This window comes from Ambystoma mexicanum, chromosome 2q, assembly GCF_040938575.1.
Source record: "Ambystoma mexicanum isolate Mex_15411 chromosome 2q, UKY_AmexF1_1, whole genome shotgun sequence".
In the NCBI taxonomy this organism is placed as follows: Eukaryota; Metazoa; Chordata; class Amphibia; order Caudata; family Ambystomatidae; genus Ambystoma; species Ambystoma mexicanum.
Window position 1 is genome coordinate 151,237,895 of NC_090924.1, and position 23,583 is coordinate 151,261,477.

Below are 23,583 nucleotides of genomic sequence, written 5' to 3' on the forward strand. Positions count from 1 at the left end.
ATATCAATAGTAAGACGATTAGCAACACAGCTGTCTCTGACAAGGGTTCATCTGCCTCTCTTCAGGAGTTGGTCCATCTTGCTAGGAAGTTCCATTAATCATAAATATCAGCTGACACCTAAGAATCCATCCAAGTCATAGGGTTTGTTTTGGACTCGGCAAGAGCCTTGATATTTCCTATCTCTAACTCAAACAGTGCCCTGGATATGAAAGCGAGGACTTGGTTTCTTATTTCCAGGACTCATGTATCAGCTTGGTGGCTTGAGAGTCTTCTGAGTCTTATGGCATGCTGTGTTCTGGTGGTTCTAGTTGTCAGGATAAAAATGAGAAAAACTCAACTACATCTTGTAAGTCCTTGGAACCACCTGCGGGAACTTCAATTGGCTCAGATAGTAATCTCAAAGGTTCTTCATCAGGTTCTACACTGGTGTGTCACAGAAAAGAATCTTGTGGGGGCATGCCTTTCACATATTCCTCTCATGAGACTGTGGTTATAACCGATTTGCTGCACCTATGTTGGTCGGCCAGAAGCCAGGACTGATCAGCCTAAATCAGACTACATCATTAGCCTCCAGCTCAACTCCCTTCAAATGTGGGGAAGGTGGTGTTGATCGAAACAGACAGTACCACATCCATGTTCTACAAACGGGTAAGTGTGAGATAGATTTTTCTGAGCAAGCTAGCAATCAAGATCTGGGAGTGGCTCCATCCAGGGTTGTTCTCCTGCATGCTCTGAGCAATATAGGGGAGGACAGACATGGCAGGTGAATCGCAAGTGGTAAACCGGGCGGCTAGTTTGCATCAGATCCCAACACCAAGTTCAGGATCTTTGCCGCCCACTGGGGAGCGGGTTCGGGCTCTGTTGTGGATGCTCTTAACATTCCTTGGCCCAATTGTTTCTCTCTGCTTTTCCTAGAGGTCCCCTGATCCTCAATGGGGTGTCCAAGTGGAAATCTAGTCACAACGCGTCAATGATCCGCATAAAGCTGCACTGGCTAGACAGACTGTGGTTCTCTGATCTGGTGGCTCTTTCACTAGAAAGTCCAGCATTTCTCCCAGTCATTTGTGGCCATATTCCCTTAATTGGTATAAGCACATATTTAACTGTTTAATGCTTTTTGCGGAAGACTATTTTTGCATGCTCATGACTTTTTTTTCCATTTTCTCGACTCGGACCAGTATGTCTGAGACATATTTAGGGACCGACTTCATCATAAATATATTTTTTATATTTGCAGTTATCTGTTTTGCAGTACAGATTAACAATCAATCTGTAAACTAAATTTACATGTCAAGCGTTTTAAAACTATGGGCTTAAGTGAAATAAATCCCAATTTTATTTTACCTACAATTGTTTGGCCAAATTTCCTGTCAATTGTTTCTCTACTCTTTCCATATTTGCCATAACTGTGTTAGCATTAAACTCAAAATGTTGTGGTTTTCAACCTGTTTGTGGGAGGAAGTTTGTTGACATCAAGGCACATAGAGCAGCAGTTACATCATGGACCGTTATGTGCAGCAATTTCTGTAATACATTCAAATTCACTTCAGTGAATGGGGAAGAGTCAATTTAGGCAAAGACACCTGTGAGGGCCCTTTGACTTTGCACCACCTCCTGTAATTCCCTATGCATTGTTCTTCTTTTCCCACACATTTCCCCTTGTTTATCTCCTCTACCCAACCCATTCCTGGTCTGGACGTTTTACTTGCCTCCCAGGCCTGCTCTCCTTCTTGAGCTCACACTATGGCGCTCATTCTAAGTCTGGTAGTCTTGATATAAGAGTGTCGGTAGCAACGTACCGGCACACTTTCCGGACCGTCAGACCACGAGAATGCCGGCAGGGGCCGGATCTCCTGGCAGGTCTGACCTGCCGGGAGTATGGGCCCCTAAAGGCATGTTTCTCACGGAAGCACCGGCAGCCTTTGCAACGGTGCTGGTGCTTCTTTGTCCCTATTCCGGTGGAGTCCTATGTGACTCCACAGGAATGGGTACTTACAGTTCCCGCCGCCTGACATCCCGGCTGCCGCGACTTGTAATATCCCTGTGGCACTGGGAGATCAGACCGCGAAAAACAGTATTAACGAGGTCACACTGGCAGGTTACCGCCAACCTCGTAATGAGGCCCAATGTCTTTCTTTCTTCATCTGCTCACATTACAGGTACAATTCCCCTCTCCAAAAACTGCAGTAATCCTTCAAATAAGACACTATACACTATGTACCACTTCCAACCATTCCCAAAGTTTCATTGTCAAAACAGCAGATGAAAATATAATATGTTCAATTGCAAACTGGGCAGTGAACAACTTAGTAGCCTGAGTTTCATAAAAATCCTGAAATATATCCTGATTTAGCATTTTCTTTAAATGTTTGCTTTTGCTTTATGTTTGCTACCTTTCCCTGGACTATATCCATGTACTTTCTGCCTGTGATTAAGTTTATCTGTCCTTTTTTCAGATGGTAAATCAGTCGATGTAGACCCACATCATATTATTATTGAAGATCCAGATGGTTCCTGCACTTTGATTCTGGACAATTTGACTGGCGCCGACTCAGGACAGTATATGTGTTTTGCCACCAGCCCTGCTGGGAATGCTAGTACCCTTGGCAAGATCCTTGTGCAAGGTAAGTGACATATGATAATTTATCATGTAAGTCCCTGATCATGGTACATAGATCATAGGCTGTATCCTGCTAATTAACTTGAACGTCTAGAGGAATCTTTGACTTTTGTCAGTTTCACGATAATGTATATAAAAATGAGATGGGGGTGGCAGAGCACTAGAATGTGGAGATCACAGCGCTAGACCATTGGACATTTCTGGATACCCTGCAGCCGATGACTAGGTTCTTGTGAGACGGTGCCCTTCCATCTTGAATAGTGGTTAAAACAGGGTGGGGTGAGACCCTTTGTAACATTGGTACTGGATCAGTGAGCAGTTTTCACTGGGTATTTTTGGTTCAAGATTATTGTAAGAATTTCAGATGCTTATTGTTATTTTGTATCTTGGTGATCTTTAATTGCAGTTCAGCTGACATGTGTTTCGACCCGACAGGGGTCTTTTTCAAGGCTGTGGTAGCTATACAGATTTAGCAACGGTGTGCATATTGGGTTGTGAATAACCAACCAGATAGTGTGGACAGTTGTGAGTGTAGTGTGCGGAGACCTGTGAGCAAAGTGTCCAGGTGGTTGGTTTAGTGACATCTGAAACGTGTTACACCATTGTGGTACGGTATCAATTATTATTAGGAGCATGGCATACATGATGAACGTATTGCAATAGTGGATGTGATGAACATTATAGGTGACAAAGTACATATATATTACAAGTCAGATATCACATATGGTTTTACAGATTTAATTGGTAGCAGCATATTTTGACACAAGATTTATCATAATCGCAGTAGATTTGTTTGAATGATCAGATGCACCAAGGAAAGGGGTGAGAGAAAGAGGAAGGAAGGCAAAGTATATTTCGTTTCCAGTGGTCTGGTTACCAGGCCAAGTTTAAACAGATATTGTAGCATGGGGTTGCATATCCTTACCATGCAGTAATATTTATTTATTTATTTATTCATTTGTAAAGCGCATCTAACCCAAAGGTATCTAGGCACATTCATTTAAAGATTACACTGTTGTTCCAGTAGGTTCATTACAGTAGTAATACGGATGAATACATTGTGAGAGAGACATTTCAGGTGCATTTAGGGACACTTCAGGTACAATTCCAGACAGTACAAATACAAATGTAAGCAAGGAGTGATGATATATTACCGCTCATGTGCAAAGAGTCAAGTTTTCATGTTTTTTCTAAAGTTCCAAAAGGACGGTTCAGCTCTTAAAGTTGGGGGCATGGAGTTCCAAAGTTTAGTAGCTTGTACTGGGAAGCTGTTAGCCCCTGCTTTTTGTAGTTTAAATCTGGGTATCATTAGAAGGTGTGCACGTGTGGACCGGGTGGGTCGGTTAGTTTGATTTTTTGTGAATTTGTTTACTAGATATTTTGGGGCTGAGGTTGAGAGGCACTTGTGTGTTAGTGATAGGGTTTTGAAGGCAACTCTGTCCTGCACTGGGAGCCAGTGTACATTTTGTCTTGCAGAGGTAATGTGGTTGGCTCTCAGAATGTTGAGTGCTGCTCTTAACACATTATTTTGTAGCACCTGTAGTTTTCTGAGGTTACCGCTGTTTGTGCCAAGGTACAGGGCATTACAATAGTCTATGCTAGATAGCATGAGGGCTCTAGCCAGGGTAATGCAACTATCTGATGAAAGGAAAGGTCTACAGGCATTGATACGTTTTGAGGTGTGGACCACCGCAGTGGCTGTCGCATTAACTTGTCTAGTTAGCGTAAGGGCTGAATCCAGATAAATGCCTAAAATGTTCACTTCTTTAGAGACTTTAATGGTGATGTTGTCAATGTTAAAGGATTTGAATTGGTCATTTAGTTTGTTTAGTCGGTTCTGCGATCCGATAAGGAGTAGCTCCATTTTGGCGTCGTTGAGACAGAGGTCATGGATAGCCATCCAGGCCTGTATGGTTTGGTATATCTCATTAAGTAGTTTAGAATTAATGTCGTAGGAACCTGTGATGGGAATGAGGATTTGGGTATCATCAGCATAGTTGGTGTAGGTGACACCCAAGTCATCCAAGTGGTCAAAAAGTGGCTTAGTAAAAATGTTATACAGTGTGGGGGAAACACAAGAACCCTGCGGTACTCCACAAGAGACTGAGGCAGTCTCAGCAGATGCCGTAGGGGCGAATACCCTCATTGTTCTATTGAAAAGGAAGGACAGGATCCATAGCAAGGCTTTTGTAGAGAAGTGGGCCATCGATGTCAGATGTTTGCATAGGATTTTGTGGTTGACTAAGTCGAAGGCAGCTGATAGGTCTAATAGCGAACAAAGAGTAATAAAGGTTGGTTTGCTGCTCTTGAGTAGAGCCTTTTGTTGGTTGGCATGTAGGTAAGCATACAATGTGTTGGGTTAGGTACCTATAGGGCTATATTAGTATTGTCATTGTGTGGCGGCCTGATAATGATGGGCCTGATAATACCAGGTTTGGTTGTCATGCGCAGTGTCATGCGCAGTGGTGTGGCTATTAAGCATAATGTGATGCAATGGACTTAAATGGGGTCGAATTTAGAAAGAGAGGTGTCTAAGTAGTTACTGGGGAGTTCGCAGGTGGTCATGATGTGAATGGAGCAAGCCAATTATCATTTGGAGTAGGCGATGGACAGCATGAGGCGTGCAAGCCCGGGTCTGGGTCCCTGTATGTCACTGCGAAGGTTGCTGTGCAAAGTCCAGAGTGTAGGGGAAGAACAGCTGTTGTGGGGGTGGCTAGATGGTGTGGGGGTGCGGCCTCTAGTTATTGGAGAGGTGGTTGTAGTGTGCTGGGTGGTGTGTTGTGGTTAGTCAATGCCATGACAGTGGGTGTCATGAATGCGTATTGCCGTTGTGCATTGTTGGTGTGATGCCTGCTGATAGGCTGCATTGAATGTCAGTGTGTAGGTCTTTGTTGAGTGTGTGCACTCCGAGCCGCGGTGGCCCTATGTGCCCTATGAATGCGGCTGAGCATGGCGCAGTGTAATGACCAGCCCGGACAGGCGCTGGAATAATAGGTAGGTAGGTGACTACCGTAAGCCGATGTATGCTATCCGTAATGAAAGCGTAGAGGCTGGGAATTGTCAAGGTTAAGTATAGTGTGCAATGCAAGCCCAATGGGAGATCTGATCTAACGGCATGGAGGTGCCTATTGTTGGATTGCCAGAGTTGTAAATGTTAATGGTGATAAGGAACAACCGTATGGGCTGCGCGTATGCTAGGTACTGAACCCGAAAGGAGGCTGGTGATCAAAAAATCACTTGTGTGTTCCTGGACTTACCTATAAGGTCGAGTGGCCTCTGTATTCAGATTAGCAGTCTCTGCGATCTTTCGATGCTGGCTGACATATTTCGCAGTCATTTAAATAATCAAAAAGGCCTCATTTGATTGGCCGGATGTATGCGCTAATCTGATAGTCTCAGTGGATTGACTGACTGTCAATGGCAACTGATTTACCAAAGATGAGGTCAAATTAAGGAAATCCAGGAAATTCTCAAGAGATGAGAGAGACTACAGAGATGATAGGGTGTATACCTTTCAGCCCAAATATGACCACCATTATAAAAGCTAATCAAAGGAAAGCGAACCTAACACCTCACCAGGCAGCTCTGATGTCGATAGTGAACCAGACACCATCAGTGAAACTCAGACAACTTGAATACTAAGTAGACAAATGCAAGAACTGGCTCCTACCTCCAATAACAGCACCACAACCTCCTCTTCATTTGTAAACCAGATCTAACGCTACAAGAAAGGAAATCGCAACTACAATGCAAAACAAGTACGTTTCCAGGACCCACTAGAGGGAGATATTTCAATATGTCGAGGAAGACGAGAGGCAAGAGAGGAGGGGTCCACAAGCACAAACACAGGCTCCGAAGGAGATCTAAGACTAACAAGATAAAGGTCACAACTACAACAGAGGCAACAACGGCACTGAGCCTTATACTGAACCTGTCCAAATACAAACCTTCAAGGAATCAATGCTAAATAAAGCCAACCCTATGAATGCACACATTGACCTTTTCAAATACACAAGAAACCTGAAACTAAAGACATTTTTTGCAAAGAAAATACAGTGGAGAACGCCAACCACTGCACAACCTCCAATCAGCGATATCACCATAGAAAACCTGGACGATACACACCTCTTAGTCAACATGGAAGACAGAGGAAATATGAATATACACACCAAATGAGACCTCCTACAACACCTTGACATTGATGAACAAAGTATGGACATACTGGAATAAAAAAGAAATCGAAATTCACCCCCAACCTACAAGGTGATAAAGCTATCGACATCCTTCATAAAGCAGTAACATTGGACCTGCACAGATTAGAAGACCAGACAAGATCAACCAGGAATAGATGCCAGAAAAATCTCAAATATGGCAGAATTACATGCTCTAAATACCTTGAAAAGAAACACAAGTATCGTCATCAAAGAAGCCAGTAAAGGCGGTAACATAGTCATCCTGGATAGGGACAACTTTATCCAGATGGCTAACGAGCATCTGGAAACACTGGCTGCTATGAACAAATAGCTTCCAACCCCACCACAACTACGGTGATGCAAGCCAAAGAACGGATAAATGGCATAAACGTGCATTACTGACAGATGAAGAACAGACATTCCTGAGAACAGACCACCCACGTATGCCGACTATTTACTTTCTGCCCAAAGTACACATAGAATGTTTACATGCGCCAGAGGGAACACCAATCCTAAGCGGAATTGGATGGGTTTTGGAACCCATTGCCAAATATATCAATGCATTATTGAAACAGGTGCCCAAAATCCCGACATACCTCAGGAACACCATGCACACATTCCTAATTCTACAAGATATACACTGGCAACTAGGCTATCTAATTGTAACATTGGACGTCAAAGGCTTATACAAATCAATGGAGCATACATTAGAACTCAACGCAATAGATTACACCTATGCTAAGAATTCTGCTTCTTTTTACTCACACCTAGAGATGACTAAGGAATTTTTGGAGTTCTCCCTCAGCAACAATGTCTTCCTTTTCAATGTTATATACTACTGCCAAAGGAGTGGCATCGCAATGGGTGCAACATATGCTCCAGCAGTGGCCAACTTATTTCTGCATTTCTTTGAACAGACTTTTGCCTTTGCCAACGAAGACTTCAACTGCCAAATCCACAAATGACATAGATACGTACATGAAATATTGATGATCTGGTCAGGCACACTAGATGAGCTCACCGACTTTAAAGGATATATTATTAACAATACTTTTGGGATACAACTAACGAATAGTCACAGCTATGAAAAGATTTACTTTTTAGACATACAAATCAAGGTTGACCCAGAAGGACTCCACACAAAGACATACAGGAAACCAACGGAGGTTAACTCGGTCCTCTTTGCCACCAGTTTTGACAGGAAATCTGTCATACAGAACATCCCAAAGGGGGAATTCATATGAGCCAGAAGGAACTGTAGCAACAAACTCACATACCAATCACCAGTGCACCATGTTAAAAACCAGATTCCCAAACAAAGGATATGCGGGAAAAGCCATAGAAGAGGGCGTAAGATCAGCTACATGCCTCACCAGAAACTCACTTCTTACCCCGAAAGTGAATACAAAACAAAGGGGCGGCTTGGTTAGATACGTCATACAATACAGCCAAGACAGCTACAAACTTCAGAAAATCATTAAGAAACATTGGCACCTCCTGGCCATAGACGAAGATATCCATGAATGAATATCAGACAAACCTAAATTCTCATTCACAAAGGCACCGACCTTGAAAATCATCCTAAGCCCACCTTTCTTGATACATATATATGACAACCGACAAACCTGGCTCACCAAGACACAAACAGTGGGTTTCCATAAATGTGGCATCTGCTCCAGGTGCACCTATGCTAAAAACACTAAGGAAGTTGTCTTCAATGGCACCCAATGCCATAAGATAGAACGATTTACCAATTGCAAATCCAAATATGTTGTGTATGTCATCATCTGTGTCTATAAGTCAATGTACATTGGTAGTACCCTCAGGGAACTAAGGGTCAGAATCCGGAAACACATCAGCCTCCTAATAGCCCAGGATGCAAGATATACACTGGCCAAACACTGGACAAACAAGCACCACATGGAGAATAAAAAAGACATCCAATTCATCGCCCTGGAACCAGTCAAAGGTGACAAACGAGGAGGAGACAGAAAACTAAGACTGTGTCAGGGAGAAGCTAGACTGATATGTTAATACAGATGTGTTATTAATGGCTTGAATACAAAACATGAACTAAAAGTTTTCTTATGATCAATTAACAACATTATCCTCACCCAGCTCCCCATATACTATGTAATTCAATGGCTTTCCCTACCCTGGAGGAGACACACACCATCCCATAAGAGCGACCCCAGAAGAGGTAACTTTGCTCAATATTGCCCTGATTACACATGCTGGCCTCTCCAGTAGTAACACAGCATTTGCTCCGACAGCCACCTAGTCACACAACAGGGGGTGTCCCTCCTCATTACCCACCTTCCTCCCACACCAGGGCGGTGTCCAGAACAGCATACAGATCTAATCACAATCTCTTATGGCTTTTAACTTTATTGGCATTTATTAACAAAGAAAACAAACAGTTAGCACTGTGTGCTTACAATCCCTGTTGCCCTCCCACTCTCCCCCGCTGACGGTACACCCACACCTTCTCCAAGATAAATCACTGTCCATATGTCTTAACTTGCCAATATTTGATGCCTTGAGTTGCACCAGTCTTGTACTCGGAGGGTAGCATTAGCGTGATTGCTCTACCACATCTCAGATCTTACTCCCACTTTGTTATACTGTATTCATATGATTTAACATTCAACTTCTAGCGTGGATGACACTTCCTCCGCGTGTTCAGATTGTTGGCTCAAGAAGCGCGTATATGCATCCCAAATAGTACCAACATTGCCCCGGTTATGATACAAAGATTCCCAACCATTTTCCATATCAAAGCAATAGATTATGTCTAACTTCCATTGTGAGTGCCTTGGGCTCCTCTTTCCCTCCCGACTGGATTGCCACCTGCCGTTTGGCCAGTATGAGTAGTAGACTAACCAGTTTTCTAGTTTGTTTGGGGACCTCTTTGGTGTACCTCAGTAGTCCCATTAATGGGTCTGGGCGTATTGTTTGACCTGTGACACCACTGATCGTGTTAAATATCTCCTCCCAGTATTGTTGTATGATCGGGCAATTCCAGGATACATGGAGGAAGTCAGCCTACTCTGTGTTTTACCTTTTACATCTCCCTGTTACATCTGGGAAGTATTCTTTTAGTTTAGCCAGTGTATGGTAAAACTGATGAATGTATTTAAAATGAATTAGTTTATACCTTGCGTTAATGGGTCCCTTTTTAATTCCCGTGCAACAGTATGTCCCCACCACTTCCAAAATGTCCCACCCCAAGGATTTTTCCCATTTCGCCCTTGGTGAGGCTCGGTCCCTGCTCCCAGTGTGCATGTACATAGTGTATAATCCAGATGTCACCTTACTTCCAACCATGCCTTGTACCAATTTGTCCAGCATGGGGGAGATCTGGGGTTATTCCGGGAGTGTGGTGAATACCTGGTGCAGACTCACCCGTAAGTGGAAGTACATAAATATGTCCAGAGCTGACATTGTTCCCTTCCCTTTCTTTTCCTCCAGAGTTACACATTTCCCTTCTGGGAAAAGGTCCCCAAAACTGGATATCCCCAGCCTTCTCATCTGGGCCACAAAACCTGATTCCACAGTAATCAGAATCCCAGGTACATGCACCACGAGAAGTCTGGGTGAGTATAGAACCTCCCCCCTTTTTTATGTTCCAGGTGGGTCCATGCCCTGCAGGTCACTTCTACTAGATTTCGTGCTGAGTGTGCTCTGCCTAGTGCCGTTAGAATGACTGACCATAGGAGATTCAGAGCCGCCACTGCTCTTTCTACTTCTACTTCCACGTTCCTTCTGTCTCTTTGTGTTTCATACTAATGTTTAAGATACCCCGCCTGTGCTACATTGTAGAATATTTCAAGGTCGGGTAGCGCTAGTCCCCCTTCGGAAACCGGCACCGCCAGCTTATCCCACGATACTCTGGCAGGTTTCCCCGCCCACAGAAACTGTGTAATTGTCGACTTCACAGTGCGAAAATATTCCCCGGGTACTCCTATTGGTGCGTTCAGAAATACATAAAGGAATCTAGGGAGTACTGTCATCTTAATAAGGGACACCCGGCCATACAGATTAAGGGGGAGATTCTTCCAATGCATCATTGCTGCCCGATCTTGATCTAGGACTCTCAGGTAATTGCTATGGTACACCACAGTGTTATCCCTAGCAACATTTATCCCCAAACAGCGAGTCTGAATCATGTGCCACTGAAATCCCCAGCCATCCTGATATTGTTCGACTGTTTCCGTCAGTGGGAAAAGAACCGACTTAGAGGCATTCACTTTCAAGACGGATACCTCCCCAAAGCTTTGAACGTCCCTCAGTATTGGACCTAGGTTGATTTTAGTAATTTGCATATAATGAAATTGCTATCCTATGGTTGTGTAGCCTCACCCCACGGTGCACATGTAGTTCTCGTATCCGTCCGTTGAATGGTTCAATCGCCAAAGCGAAAAGCAGTGGCGTGATTGGGCATCCCTGTCTCGTTCCCCTCTTGAGGGCCATCAGTGGCGTCATCTGACCATTTACCCTCACTCTAGCCACTGGCTGTGTGTACAACAGTTTGACCATGGTGATATAATTTTCACCCAGTCCCATCCGTCTTAATAGTGCGAACAGAAACGGCCATTCGACCGAGTCGAATGCTTTAGTGGCATCCAGTAAGCCCACCACTATCGGGTCCTCGGGCGGAACTGCCACCATCATACCGAATATCCTCTGGAGACCATATGAGGCAGATCGTCCCGGGATAAAACTTGCTTGGTCCGCCCGTACCATCGCTGGCATCAATGGCGATAGCCGTGATGCTAGGATCTTTGCCAGAATTTTATTATCTGTGTTAATTAGCGAGATTGAGCGGTAGGAGGAGCAATTGTAACTGGGTTTGTCTGGCTTTGTCCGGCTTTAACAGTACCACAACCACTGCCTCCCTCAGTGTGTCAGGCAATGACCCACTCTCTGGCTTATAACTTATTGGTGCTAACTAAATTGCCCAACTGACAGAACAGAGCTACACTACCCCCGTTCCGGGGGCACATAACGCCAATGTGCCTCCTATAACCACTTCCACAACCTCTTTTTACAGGCCCTGCGGTAATACGCTGAACATTGCCAATCATGGAAATTATAATCTAAGTCGTCCGGCCAGACTCACCTGCGCCTCAGCCACCAATGAGAGAAACCGACGCATCGCAACCGCTTCCCGCCGGCATTTAAGCTAGACTCACAGGACCAAGGACTATATACCATGGTACAACCATTACACTATCTTTCCCATGGTCATTAAACAATTCGACTACCATTTGTTTAATATGTACAGAGAGTAGGGCGTTGACTCTTTGCATCAACATTTCAGGATAACAACTCTGGCTCATTCATAGCTAAGATAATGCATCATATAAATGTATAACTCTTATCATGATTACTCTCCATGTTCTTAGCAGTATCATAAATATATGTGGCTTTACTCCAGGTGATCTAACTTTTTAAAACATTTCTTCTTCAGTGATGCTGATACACTAGACCGCATTGGCACATTAGTTGCTATTGACAGTGAATTCACTGAGCCTATAAGATTAGAGAGTACATCTGGCCTGTTAAGGAGGACTCCCAGGTATGCCAGAGTGATGGTGGGGGTCCGCGGAATAGGAGGGCCTAACTCCCTCCCAGAATAAACGGAGGACTCAGTCAGACAGCAAGTAAAAACTGCAGTTTATTGAAAATAAAACCAACAGGGATCAATACAAGAACACAGAAAGATTCCAGTACCTCACACCGTTTCATGGCACGCATGCCAGTTTTGTTCGATTTCAGCGTCGCAGTCTGGGCCTGTCTCCAGAAACCTATCCGGCCAAGGGATTGGGTATCGAGAGTGCTATAACCTATACAATTACCTGTACATGTTATTCTACTGGCTCTTACATGTCAGGTGGCTGGCCTGTCCCATCCACAACATTTTTTCGATTACATTGCTGCAGAGTAGTGAGCGTACCATTGGTTTGTACACCTTGCCATACACCCCTGGAATACTAAACAGTGATTGGTTAGAGCGGCTGCCCGCAGGCCTGGGACTCAATCGAGTTCTCAGCTCGCTGTGCACCTCTTCAAGGTGATGTGAACGATTATGTGTCTTTATTGTAACTTGTGTACACCACCTTGCCTTATAATAATAATAATAATAATCATAATAATAATAATAATTTAGCATTTTTATAGCCGTACGAACCCTCATGCATCTGAGCGCTGCTTATTATTACCCACGGTGTGTGGTGCTTATTTATCGATCTCGGAAGGATGAAAGGCTGAGTTTGGCCCTGCCGGGATTCGGACCTGCGTCAGCAGGCTCTGCACAGATGTCAAAGTGAGCGCTCTATTCTCTGTGCTATTGGACCATGCTTATGAGAATATTCTCCTCACAGTAGCAACACTTGTTGCAATCTGTGTCTGGTTTGCTGAGACCGGCTCCTCTTTCTCACTGTGGGTGACTGTCCATTGTCTTGCTTGGCTACATCACGTGTTTAGAGACCACAATTTTGAGCTCTGCAGCTCCCATTATGAGGATGTATTCCATTTCTCTGCAGCTGGTCCATTTTTCATCTGGGGAATGGAATGTGTCTTCATATCTCTGACCTTGGCTTTGGGCCTGTCTCATGCGTCTTGCTCTCTGTGCATACTTAGTCAGCTCTGCTCATCTCCTGCTCCGTGGCTTGAGGCCTGCTGTAATTTAACTAAACCTTATAATGTGGTTTCTACATTGTCCATGTTGTACTATGTTCCCTATGGGTGAACTATATGTCGTTCGATCAGGTTCCATATATACTCCTGCATGTCCACGAAAATATTGGCTTTAAGCATCAGCAAGCTTGCTCAGGATCTCTTGTGCCTTGCAATTCAGCGTTACTGCATTTGGCTAATGGCAAAATAATAAAAGCATTGACAGTATGTATGTGTATCTGTTCTCTAGCTATATAACTGTATGCTCATGTTCTTCATGTATACGCATGTGTGTTTTTGTGGTGCAGTGCGGACTGCCCATGTGCTTCATGTCTAACGCTGCTATGTCATGGTGTCACTAATGACATCAGTACCATGGCTTTTTGGTGCTTAGTCGAGGCTGTACATATAGGTGTCTCTGTCCACAATCACTGGCTCTTCTCCCACACTCGGGAACACTTGCACTGTATTCGGCCTGTATGGCTGGCTAAGGGGGGGTATCTTTCAGTGTACTTGTCGATCATTGGTGCACTCAGGATTTGTGCAAAATAAGATGAATGGCAGCAAGCGTTTCTACCTCTTCGTCCTGGCCAGAACTTGGGGGCGCTGAGGGGTGGTCTTGGGACTCCCTCTTCAGGCCATTAAAATGAGACTGTGTTGCTTAGTTAAATGACTGCAAAAGGTGGCGGCCGGCTGTGAAAGATCGCCAAGCCTACTCATCTGAATGCAGAGGCCCCTCGCCCTTATGGGTAAGTCCACAAGTGATTCTTTGATCCCCAGCCTCCTATCCGGTCAAGTACTCAGCATAAGCACAGCCCATACGGTTGTTCATTATCACCATTAACATCTACAACTCGGGCAATCCACGATAGGCACCTCCACACTATTAGATCAGATCTCCCATCATGTTGGCATTGTGCACTTTACTTAACTTCGCCACTTCCCAGCCTCTCAGCTGTTGTTACCGATAGCATCCACCTACCTATTATTCCACCGCCTGACTAGGCTCGTCGTCACACCGCGCCATGCTCAGCCGCTTTCATAGGGCCGTCCCGGCCCTGAGCGTGCACACTCAACAAAGACCTACACACTGACCTTGAATGCGGTCTATCGGAAGGCATCACACCAACAATGCACAATTGCAGTACGCATTCATGAGTCCCACTGTCATGGCATTGACCAACCACAGCACACCTCCCGCGGTTAGCATACCATTTCAATAACCTAATCCCAGACCTTGTCTGTACAAACACAGGACCACAAACTACAACCACCTCTCCACTAACTAGAGGCCACACTCACCACATCACTGAATCGCCACACCATCTAGCCACCCCCACAACAGCTGTTCTTCCTCTCTGGACTTTGCACAGCAACTTTGCAGTGACACACAGGGCCCCGCAACCAGTGCATGCATGCCTCATGCTGTCCACTGCCTACTCCAAATGATAATTGGCTTGCTCCATTCACATCATGACCACCTGCGCTCTTCCCAGTAACTCTACTCAGACAACTCTCTTTATAAATTCAAACCCATTTAAGCCCATTGCATCATAAGCCCATTGCATCACATCATGCTTAATTTCCACATCACTGCGCATGACAATGAAACCTGGTATTATCAGCTCATAATTATCAGGCCTGCCAGACAATGACAATACTAATGTGGCCCTATAGGTACCTAACCCAACACATGTTATTCTTACCCTACAGGCTAACCACAAGAGGCTCTACTCAAGAGCAGCAAACCAACCCGTATCACTCTTTTTTGGGCTATTACCACATGGTAAGGATATGTATCCCTATACTACACTATCTACCATGATTAAACTTGGCCTGGTACGCACACCACTGGAAACTAACTATACATTGCCTTCCTTCCTCTTACTCTCATCCCTTTCCTTTGTGCATCTGATCATTCAAACAAATACACTGCGGTTATGATAAATCTTGTGTGAATAATGTAAATCCTGTGCAATAGTGTATACGATGAACATTAGTTCCAGCAATGGAGAATGCAATACTGTCTGCCTTCTATGGGCACACAGGTCATTTTTATATAGTTTGGGTTTCGAACCTTTGTCACATTGGCGATGGTAGTTGGTAGTTTTACTGGTTTAGCTTGTAGCGGGTTTGCCGCTACCAACAAAACCTGTAAAACTATATGTGATATCTGACTTGTAATATCTGTGCACTTTATCACCTATAATGTTCATCGCATACACTATTGCAATACGTTCATCATGTATGTCTGGCTCCAAATAATAATTGATACCACGTTCATCATGTATGTCTGGCTCCAAATAATAATTGATACCACAATGGTATAATACGTTTCAGATGTCACTAAACCACCCGACCGGACACTTCGCTCACTGGTCTCCGCACAATTCACTCACAATTGTCCACACTATCTGATTGGTCATTCACAACCCAACATGCACAATTTTGCTAAATCTGTATACCTACCACAGCCTTAAAAAAGACTTGCGTACGGTCGAAACACGTGTCGGCTCAACTGTGCCATTAAAGATCACCAAGATACAAAATAACAATAAACGTCTGAAATTATTACAATAAACTTGCACCAAAAATACCCAGTGAAAACTGCTTACTGACCCATCGCCAATGTGACAAAGGTCCTCAGCCCACCCTATAAAAAAATGACCTGTGTGCCCATAAAAGGCAGACAGTATTGCGTTCTCCATTGCTGGAACTAAATTCAACAATACGTTACATGTGCAATTGTTGCTCGTTCTACCATCCCTATTTTCCGCTGTAATGCAAATAAAACACCCTTTTGACAAGTAAAAGATTATAGCTCATTGCCCTTCAGATGTGCTAGACACAGCAAACAGTTGAAGACATACATGGTTTCTTTGCAACTTCCATAAAACTGCAAATACGCATGTATCACTGAGCTCAGGATGTTGTTGAAGCGTACTTGAAAGCACAACTTAATTATGCTGGGACCAGATCTCTAGATCAGATGATTACCAGACCGTTACACTATATTTGCCTTAATTATCTGAACCCTACTGGTAGACTATTGCTTTCCACTTATCTGGATCCTATAGTGCCAGATAAGGGAATGCACAAGTTTGTTTGCTCTTATTTGCAAACTGTATTTCTGTGCTGATTTTGACTTCATCAACACAGTCACTTCTGCAGCAATGTTACGTTCTTGCCAGTCAAGAGTCAGTATGGAGCAATGTTCGCAAGGAGACCAGTAGTGTGCCTTCTCAGTTTTAACAATGCAATAGAAAAGCATCAGAGATCTAGTCACAAGGGGACTGAACATTTGGCCTCTGCTGGGGTGGTCACTGTGTAAACCGGTCTCCCACCCAGAACCCCGAACCAGGAAGTGAAACAAACGGATGTATATTATGATTCTAAAGAAGTGATCAGTAGTCAAACCGATATGAAGTGAGTTCAAATGAAACAATGTGAGGAGTATAGTTTTCTAATTCTTCCAAACCACCATGCCATCAATATTCTGAGGAGTAGATGCAACAGAATGTGCTCATACTTGCAAGGGGGTAATCACAGGTGGGCCACACAGAAATAAAAATAAGAACTTCCAAGAAGTTCTGGGCACCCTTCTAGTGAGAACAAACATGGCCAAAGAACTTTCTTTATGGAAGGTACCTACTAGGGAGGGTCTATAACCACTTTAACCCACTCTACCTTTCACAGAGGAGGGATACCCATTTGCATATCAGTCTGGTCCCATCCACTTGGGCAGTCGAGCACAGAAATGCTAAGCAATCCTCCTCTGAACAGGAGTACCAGCAGCAAACCCAGTCTGTGTTTCAGCCTTTTTAGGGTCTCATAAAAGAGGTTAATATGTGCATCACTAAACACAGTGAGCGAGGGGTCAACATCTGTATTATCGTAGGTAATTTAGGGTAAAACCCCAAGTTCCTAAACATTCAAAAGAAGGTCTGTGAGCCCCTGTACTGAGAACAAATATGACAAAATAACCTGTGTTTAAGACCTCAGTCATGAACAGATAGGATTAGGGCATTGGTCTCTAGAAGAAAAAAACAAGACAGGGCATACTGGAACATAAATGTGATGAGCAAAATCATCGCAGTGAGCTTTCCAGAGGTTCCCTGCAGAACAAAATAAATGTAATTCTCTTATGTTTTATTCACAAGCCACTTGGAGGTTGGGTTTACAAACTAGTCATTTCTGCATACTGCTGCCCAATAAACTCGAAAACATGTCCTCAGATCAACAAGGGTTAGCAAAATCAAAACTTGTAGACTTTCCTAACTGGGAGCTAGACTACACAAAATGAATGCTTGGAATGTTGTGGAAGACTCTAGGTTTCAGGGCTCTCAATCTAGTCCCTTTAATGGTCGCCACAATGACACCCTTAAATGTCCCAAGAAAATGTAGGTCCCCATTTGGACCACACAAGAAAATGCACTAACTTAAAGATTGATGGATTCCTTGGCAATTGCTGGATCCTTAATGAGTGGATGGAATGTTGTCAGATAAAGAATCTGTTTTCTACTTCCAGTTATTGCAAGCTCTCCTAAAAAACACCCACAACTAATAAAATGTCATGTTTATTAGAAAAACTGAAACTATATGCTCAGATGTGACAATGTGTGGTCAATAAGTATGTTGCACTGTGCATTACATTAACTTAGCCTAGTATATTTATTTAGTCCCAAAAAATGTTTTAAAACTATAATTTTGTAAATGTTGGCATGGACTCCCTCATACAAAAACTGTTTTTTTTCGCAAACAGCATCCAGTACCTGCTACCTTGTACCTGATTCTCAAAGCATAAAGCCATAGCTGATCAGGAGAAGCCTGGAACATCACTGAGAAATCCTTAAGCAAATCTTTGTGAATCAAATCTGTTTGGAGAATCTTAACGATTCTTCAGCCATCAACAGCGTTTGTTTTGTTTTAGAGTTTGTTAGTGAGGTATAAGGTTGCAGGGGGTCAATATGAGACCCTCACTGGCATTTTGTGGTTTTTTATCTTGTCATCACATCACTTTGTATGCTTTTTCAAATGTCCTCACTGTCTTCATATTTGACATTTTATAATGTGATTTTATATTATAATCTTACCTTTGGTGCATTTTTTTACACTCACTAATAATCACTCATCTAATGATTGCAGTACCTCCACGCTTTGTAAACAAAGTGCGAAATGTTCACTTCATAGAAGGCGAAGACATTCAATTTACCTGCACCATTGAAGGAGCTCCATACCCACAGATCAGGTGAGTCCATTCCGATTTGCACAAGATGTGATTGGTGGAGGCTGATATATTTAACTCTCTGCCTCGTAGCTGCTGTGTAATTCTTTAAAGGTCAGTGTACAGTAGTACTACGACTTGCACATCTCATATTGGTGATGCATGAGACTATTCACTTTGCCGCTATGAAACCCACGACAGAGAAGAACATTTTTATCAACTCAGTATTGCACATTTTTTATGATGCTCTTCCTCAAAATCAAGAAGGAACAATGGGTTACCCATATGCACATCAATGATAATATATGAGTAACTGAAAAAGATCTTTGATGAACAGTTGAAGTTTGATCAGTATTAACAATATAATTGTGAATGACAATGCAGAGTATCATGAAATTGCTGGCAACCTTACGTCAAAAGGTGTCATCAATCACCATATCTCAGAAACAATAATACCTATTGAAGACTGAAAGCATTCTCTGCTTTAACGCTTCCAAATCCAAGATCCTTTTTTAGGTACTGTCCTTCCAACGTGCCACTGCTGTTACCAGAAAGTCTAATTACCAGCTCTATCCCCTCCTCCAGGTCATTCATATTCACAACAAACTGCACATAAAATTGAGTAGCTAGATTTACTGCAGGGCTTAAGGCAGGTGAAAATAGAACAAGAAAATGTAACAAAAACACATCTGTAATATACTATAAAACGAAACTAAATAAAACAAACTGAGAACATGGCTATAAACTCAGTATATAACTATAATGGAAAAATGAAAATGAAAAATGATAAAAACCATAAAAATCTATGTGGCAGTGACAAACTTGAAGAGTGTAAACGTGAATACAAAGAACAGATTATAACTTTTGTGTTGGGTTTTAAATACAGCAACACGGGAAACTGAAGAAGGACATAGAGTGGGAAAAGTAGTGGAACAGAACCAGCAAGAGGTACAAAACTTGAACCTATTACAAACAATTGAAGAAAAACTTGTCAAATAAATGAAAGACAGATCTAATGAAAAATATTTAATCAAAGGCTAGAAACGTATTGAAAACAAAACAAAATTCAGCTTGATACTTTACATCCATTAGAGAAGTATTAAGCTAGTAGATAAAAGAAAGATATTTTTAAAGAAAAAGTGTACATAATAAAAAATATGGCAGAACGATAGCCAATAATACATTGGAAACTGTGTTATCTCAGAGTTGTCACATGTGATTTCAAGCCAATCATCTATCTGCGTTCTGCGATACACAAATCCCCCCAAAATACAAACCAAAAAAGCATGATCCATGAAAAATTGTATACAATCAAAAAGCAAAAATATAACCCATCTGAAATTGTAGTTGATGAAAAAGGAAAATAGAAAAAAGTAATTCATTTTTAGGAATTATATACCTTTTAACCACACTGCTCCCATCTGCAACATGGGAACTTCTCCACAGCCTGCAAAAACAATGTTAATCCACTGATCACCAAAACATTTACAAAACTGTCACCTTCAAATCCTGTTCATGTGCACAACATCCCCTTTTTCCCCTTCACACAAGTAGAGGTCCCCCCTACTCCAACATTGCAACAACGTCTAACAGAATGAACATAAACACCAGACGGACAGCTGTGTAAAATGCAGATTTCAAAGGACAAATCAGACATTTTGGAATGCCCATCCAAATGGCGTTGCTCCAGTCAATATGCAAGAGGGCTATTGTCTGCACTACAGATCATAAAGAATCCATGGGTAAAAAATATTTATTCTGAACTAGCATGGACATCTGATAGTGGGCAATCTGAACTTTTTAGGCACATTAGTCTTCATCAGAGATTACTGAAGAGCCAAAAACCTAACAATCAGGCAGATGGGATTAAAGTTGAAGAAATACTATCTGTGTTCCAAATTGATAGCCAGGATTGATCATTGCCATTCTGTTTTCCCAAAGAACACAAAAGAAAATACGTTTTACCTGCGTGTAACTTTACATTTACAGCCAGCATCCAGGACACGATTAGCCAACACAATTCTAGCGACAAGAAATATCATAAGAAGGTCACACTTGATTTAATTGGTTGACAACAGCATACTGATGAATACCGGCCCCTCATTCAGCAATCAGAACCCCCCCCCCAATGGCTCAATTTGTAGATTGCATAAAATTGGAGACAGTGTGAACCCCTGACAGACTCTATAATTCACGGTCATGGGAGGAGTTCAAAGGGATCGCATCTCCATAGCCTTAGACCTACGAGTCTAAAACTCATCTTGAATAGATCATGTTCACATAGCATCTTTTGGGAATCTTCAAAAGGTAATTGTGCCATTCTTGGCACAGTTTAAGAGAGAGAAATACTGGAATTGTAACAGAATATTGAAGAGAGGAGCCTTGCAGTGCTTCCAAGACCTTGTTAAAGTACCTTCTACGGCTTTGCTCCTCGTCTGGGAAGCCATTGAATAGTCTCAAGGTTGCTCCCACCCATTTAATCTGAGATAGAACTCTATATGCCCTTATGTCTATGCTGAGAGCTTGAAATTCTCATCATGTTTGGACTTGGTTGTTCTCCTTTTGCAAGTCTAGGAGGCAGAGCTCCCTATGAGTACACTTAAGAATAGTGTTGTTTACATCTGGGATTTTGAGGACCCCCCTGAAAGGCTTGAGGTCCCAGGGTATTGGGGTATTGCAGCCCCGCAAGGTCGCAGCACAACGTGGAATGGCTCAAAATGCAAGTATTCTTGAGTCTAGTGGGTCTCACCAGGCTCTGGGTTGGGGTTATTGTTTTCGGAGTCCCCAGGTCAATTGGAAGGAAAGGTAACAGCAGGTTCTGGTTACACAGCAGGTTCTCCGGTAGCTGGAAATCGTCTCAACCGCGTTTTCTTCATCATCCTCCTCGGTTTCGGTTCCAGTGGTCAACTTGTCTGCAGCTTCCAGGTTCTGAGTTTTTATTAGGAACTGCAGCACAACCTCTGCATCTCTCCCTGCATTTTACAGAAAGGGACGGTCTGGCTGTCCAATCAGGACAGCCAGCCCCCCACTGGGAGTTGTTCCCTTTCAGGCAAGTTGGAAGACAAATGACTGCAGAGTATTGGACTCCTCTCTCGATCCAGCCTTTCCAGGCACTCTGGAGCCTGGGTGGGGAATCAGCTGAATTCCCGCCAAAGACAAAACAGCCTCTGAGGTCGTTCCTGCCTAGAATGGCAAGGCAAGACCTCAGAAGCAGCAGGCACAAAGAAATTGCGAACAAAAGAAGAGCCCACCATTTTGGAAAAATGGTGGCCCTTCAGTGCAGTACCGAGGCTGAATTAACAGCTTGCGAGTAACAAAGTCTAAACGTTATAAAGGTAAAAGCACTGCAACCAGCCATTCATGTAACACTCGCAAGTGTAACAAAATGTTGCCATGTAAGTAAAAAAGGGGATAGATTGTATCCCCCCAGCACTCCACATAAAGTGGGGTGTGCTGGCTCACTATATAAAATGTAAAGGGGAGTGAACATGCCTCTTTACTACTTGAGAACTGTAGTTCGCACAAGTACATCAAATGGAAACTAACAGGGGAGCCCAAAGGGGCAAACCAGCCTAAGCCCAAAAGTTGTAGGAAACTAGAACATCAACCATACACTATGGAGCGACCTAAAAAGACTAGGTGAGAGGGGGAAACGATTCCTCTTCACCATGGGACAAGGTAAAATAGTTACCTAGTCAAAGAAAAATGTTCTGGGATTGACACAACTCAGGAATATTTATCATTGATATGAACATCTTACCTAACACCCAGTCACCCAGCAAATGGTGATAGCGCGTCTCACACAGTAAATGTGCATGGCAATGACTGCACGGTTATTAGTCAGTATTTCTCTGCAGCATTGTGTGCTTCCAGTAGCACATTCTGCTAAAGCAAACCGGAAATCAGGCCCACCTTTTGCTATAGCATTGTAACATTATTATTTTTGCTATATCTCTTCTTAATTGAGAGCCTCAGAGTGATTTCACAACAGCTGTGCTCCTGATATCAGTTCAATCAGAGACTGATTTCAATTTCACTTTCACCAAGTCACACCAGCATAACAGTAGCTACTGGTTTCTCAGTTTCTGAACTGGCCAGCTCTGACTTAGTGGACTAACAACTGGAATAATTTGTTGAAAGTATTGTTATGTATTCAATGTTATTTACCAATGAAATGCTGTATTGTGTAACTTAACTTTTGCTCCCTCCTGCGAACTACATAGGCTCTAACTATTCCTTGTCAGCAGGCTTGGGCTGGAATGATAAAAGGCAGCGACATCTGAGTCAACTAAGTCTGTCAGTTCCCATCTGATGCTTTTCAGTACACATTTTCAGTAACTTGTTTCTTTTCAGTTTTAAGTTAGTTTCTTCATTGTGTTTAGTTCTTTCAAACTTTTCACATATACATAAAATAAAAACAGACTGTCACAAAATGTAATTAAATACCTTATGTAGATGATTAAATGTACCTTATCAATCATCAAATATAAATCCATACAGTTCATTTTCTCTTCAACATTTTCTTAATTTGTTTCCACATGCGCTGAAGTGCATGGGAAAGTGGCACAGAACCGGAGTGGGGCAATACACCCAGAATGGCATCCACTTAATAGTGCCATAATTATGGACAAGTCGGCTAGACTCGCGCATATGTAAAGGACCCAATTTAACCCATTATGTTAATACATGTCTCACTGTGTCAAGGCAGAAATGCAGCAAAACCTTTCAATTTAATTGAGCTCCGAGTATAGTAAGCAATGGTAACTGATTGATTCTCAACAATAGAACAAATTGCCGAAACATTCAGTATTCTTTATCAAATACGTTTTGGGTTCCAAATACCTATATGTGACCCCAGACACAT

At 42.8% G+C, this 23,583-nt stretch overlaps 1 protein-coding gene across 12 annotated transcripts in view; it reads left to right on the plus strand.

Annotated features, from left to right (window-relative positions):
* OBSCN (obscurin, cytoskeletal calmodulin and titin-interacting RhoGEF) overlaps nt 1-23,583 on the plus strand; it is a 3,169,051-nt gene that overhangs the window by 1,990,274 nt on the left and 1,155,194 nt on the right. For all 12 annotated transcript variants that reach the window (XM_069647058.1, XM_069647065.1, XM_069647061.1 and 9 more), the window contains 2 exons: nt 2,458-2,625; nt 18,641-18,743. In XM_069647058.1, the coding sequence (XP_069503159.1) occupies nt 2,458-2,625; nt 18,641-18,743 (271 nt within the window). The remainder of the gene's footprint in view (nt 1-2,457; nt 2,626-18,640; nt 18,744-23,583) is intronic.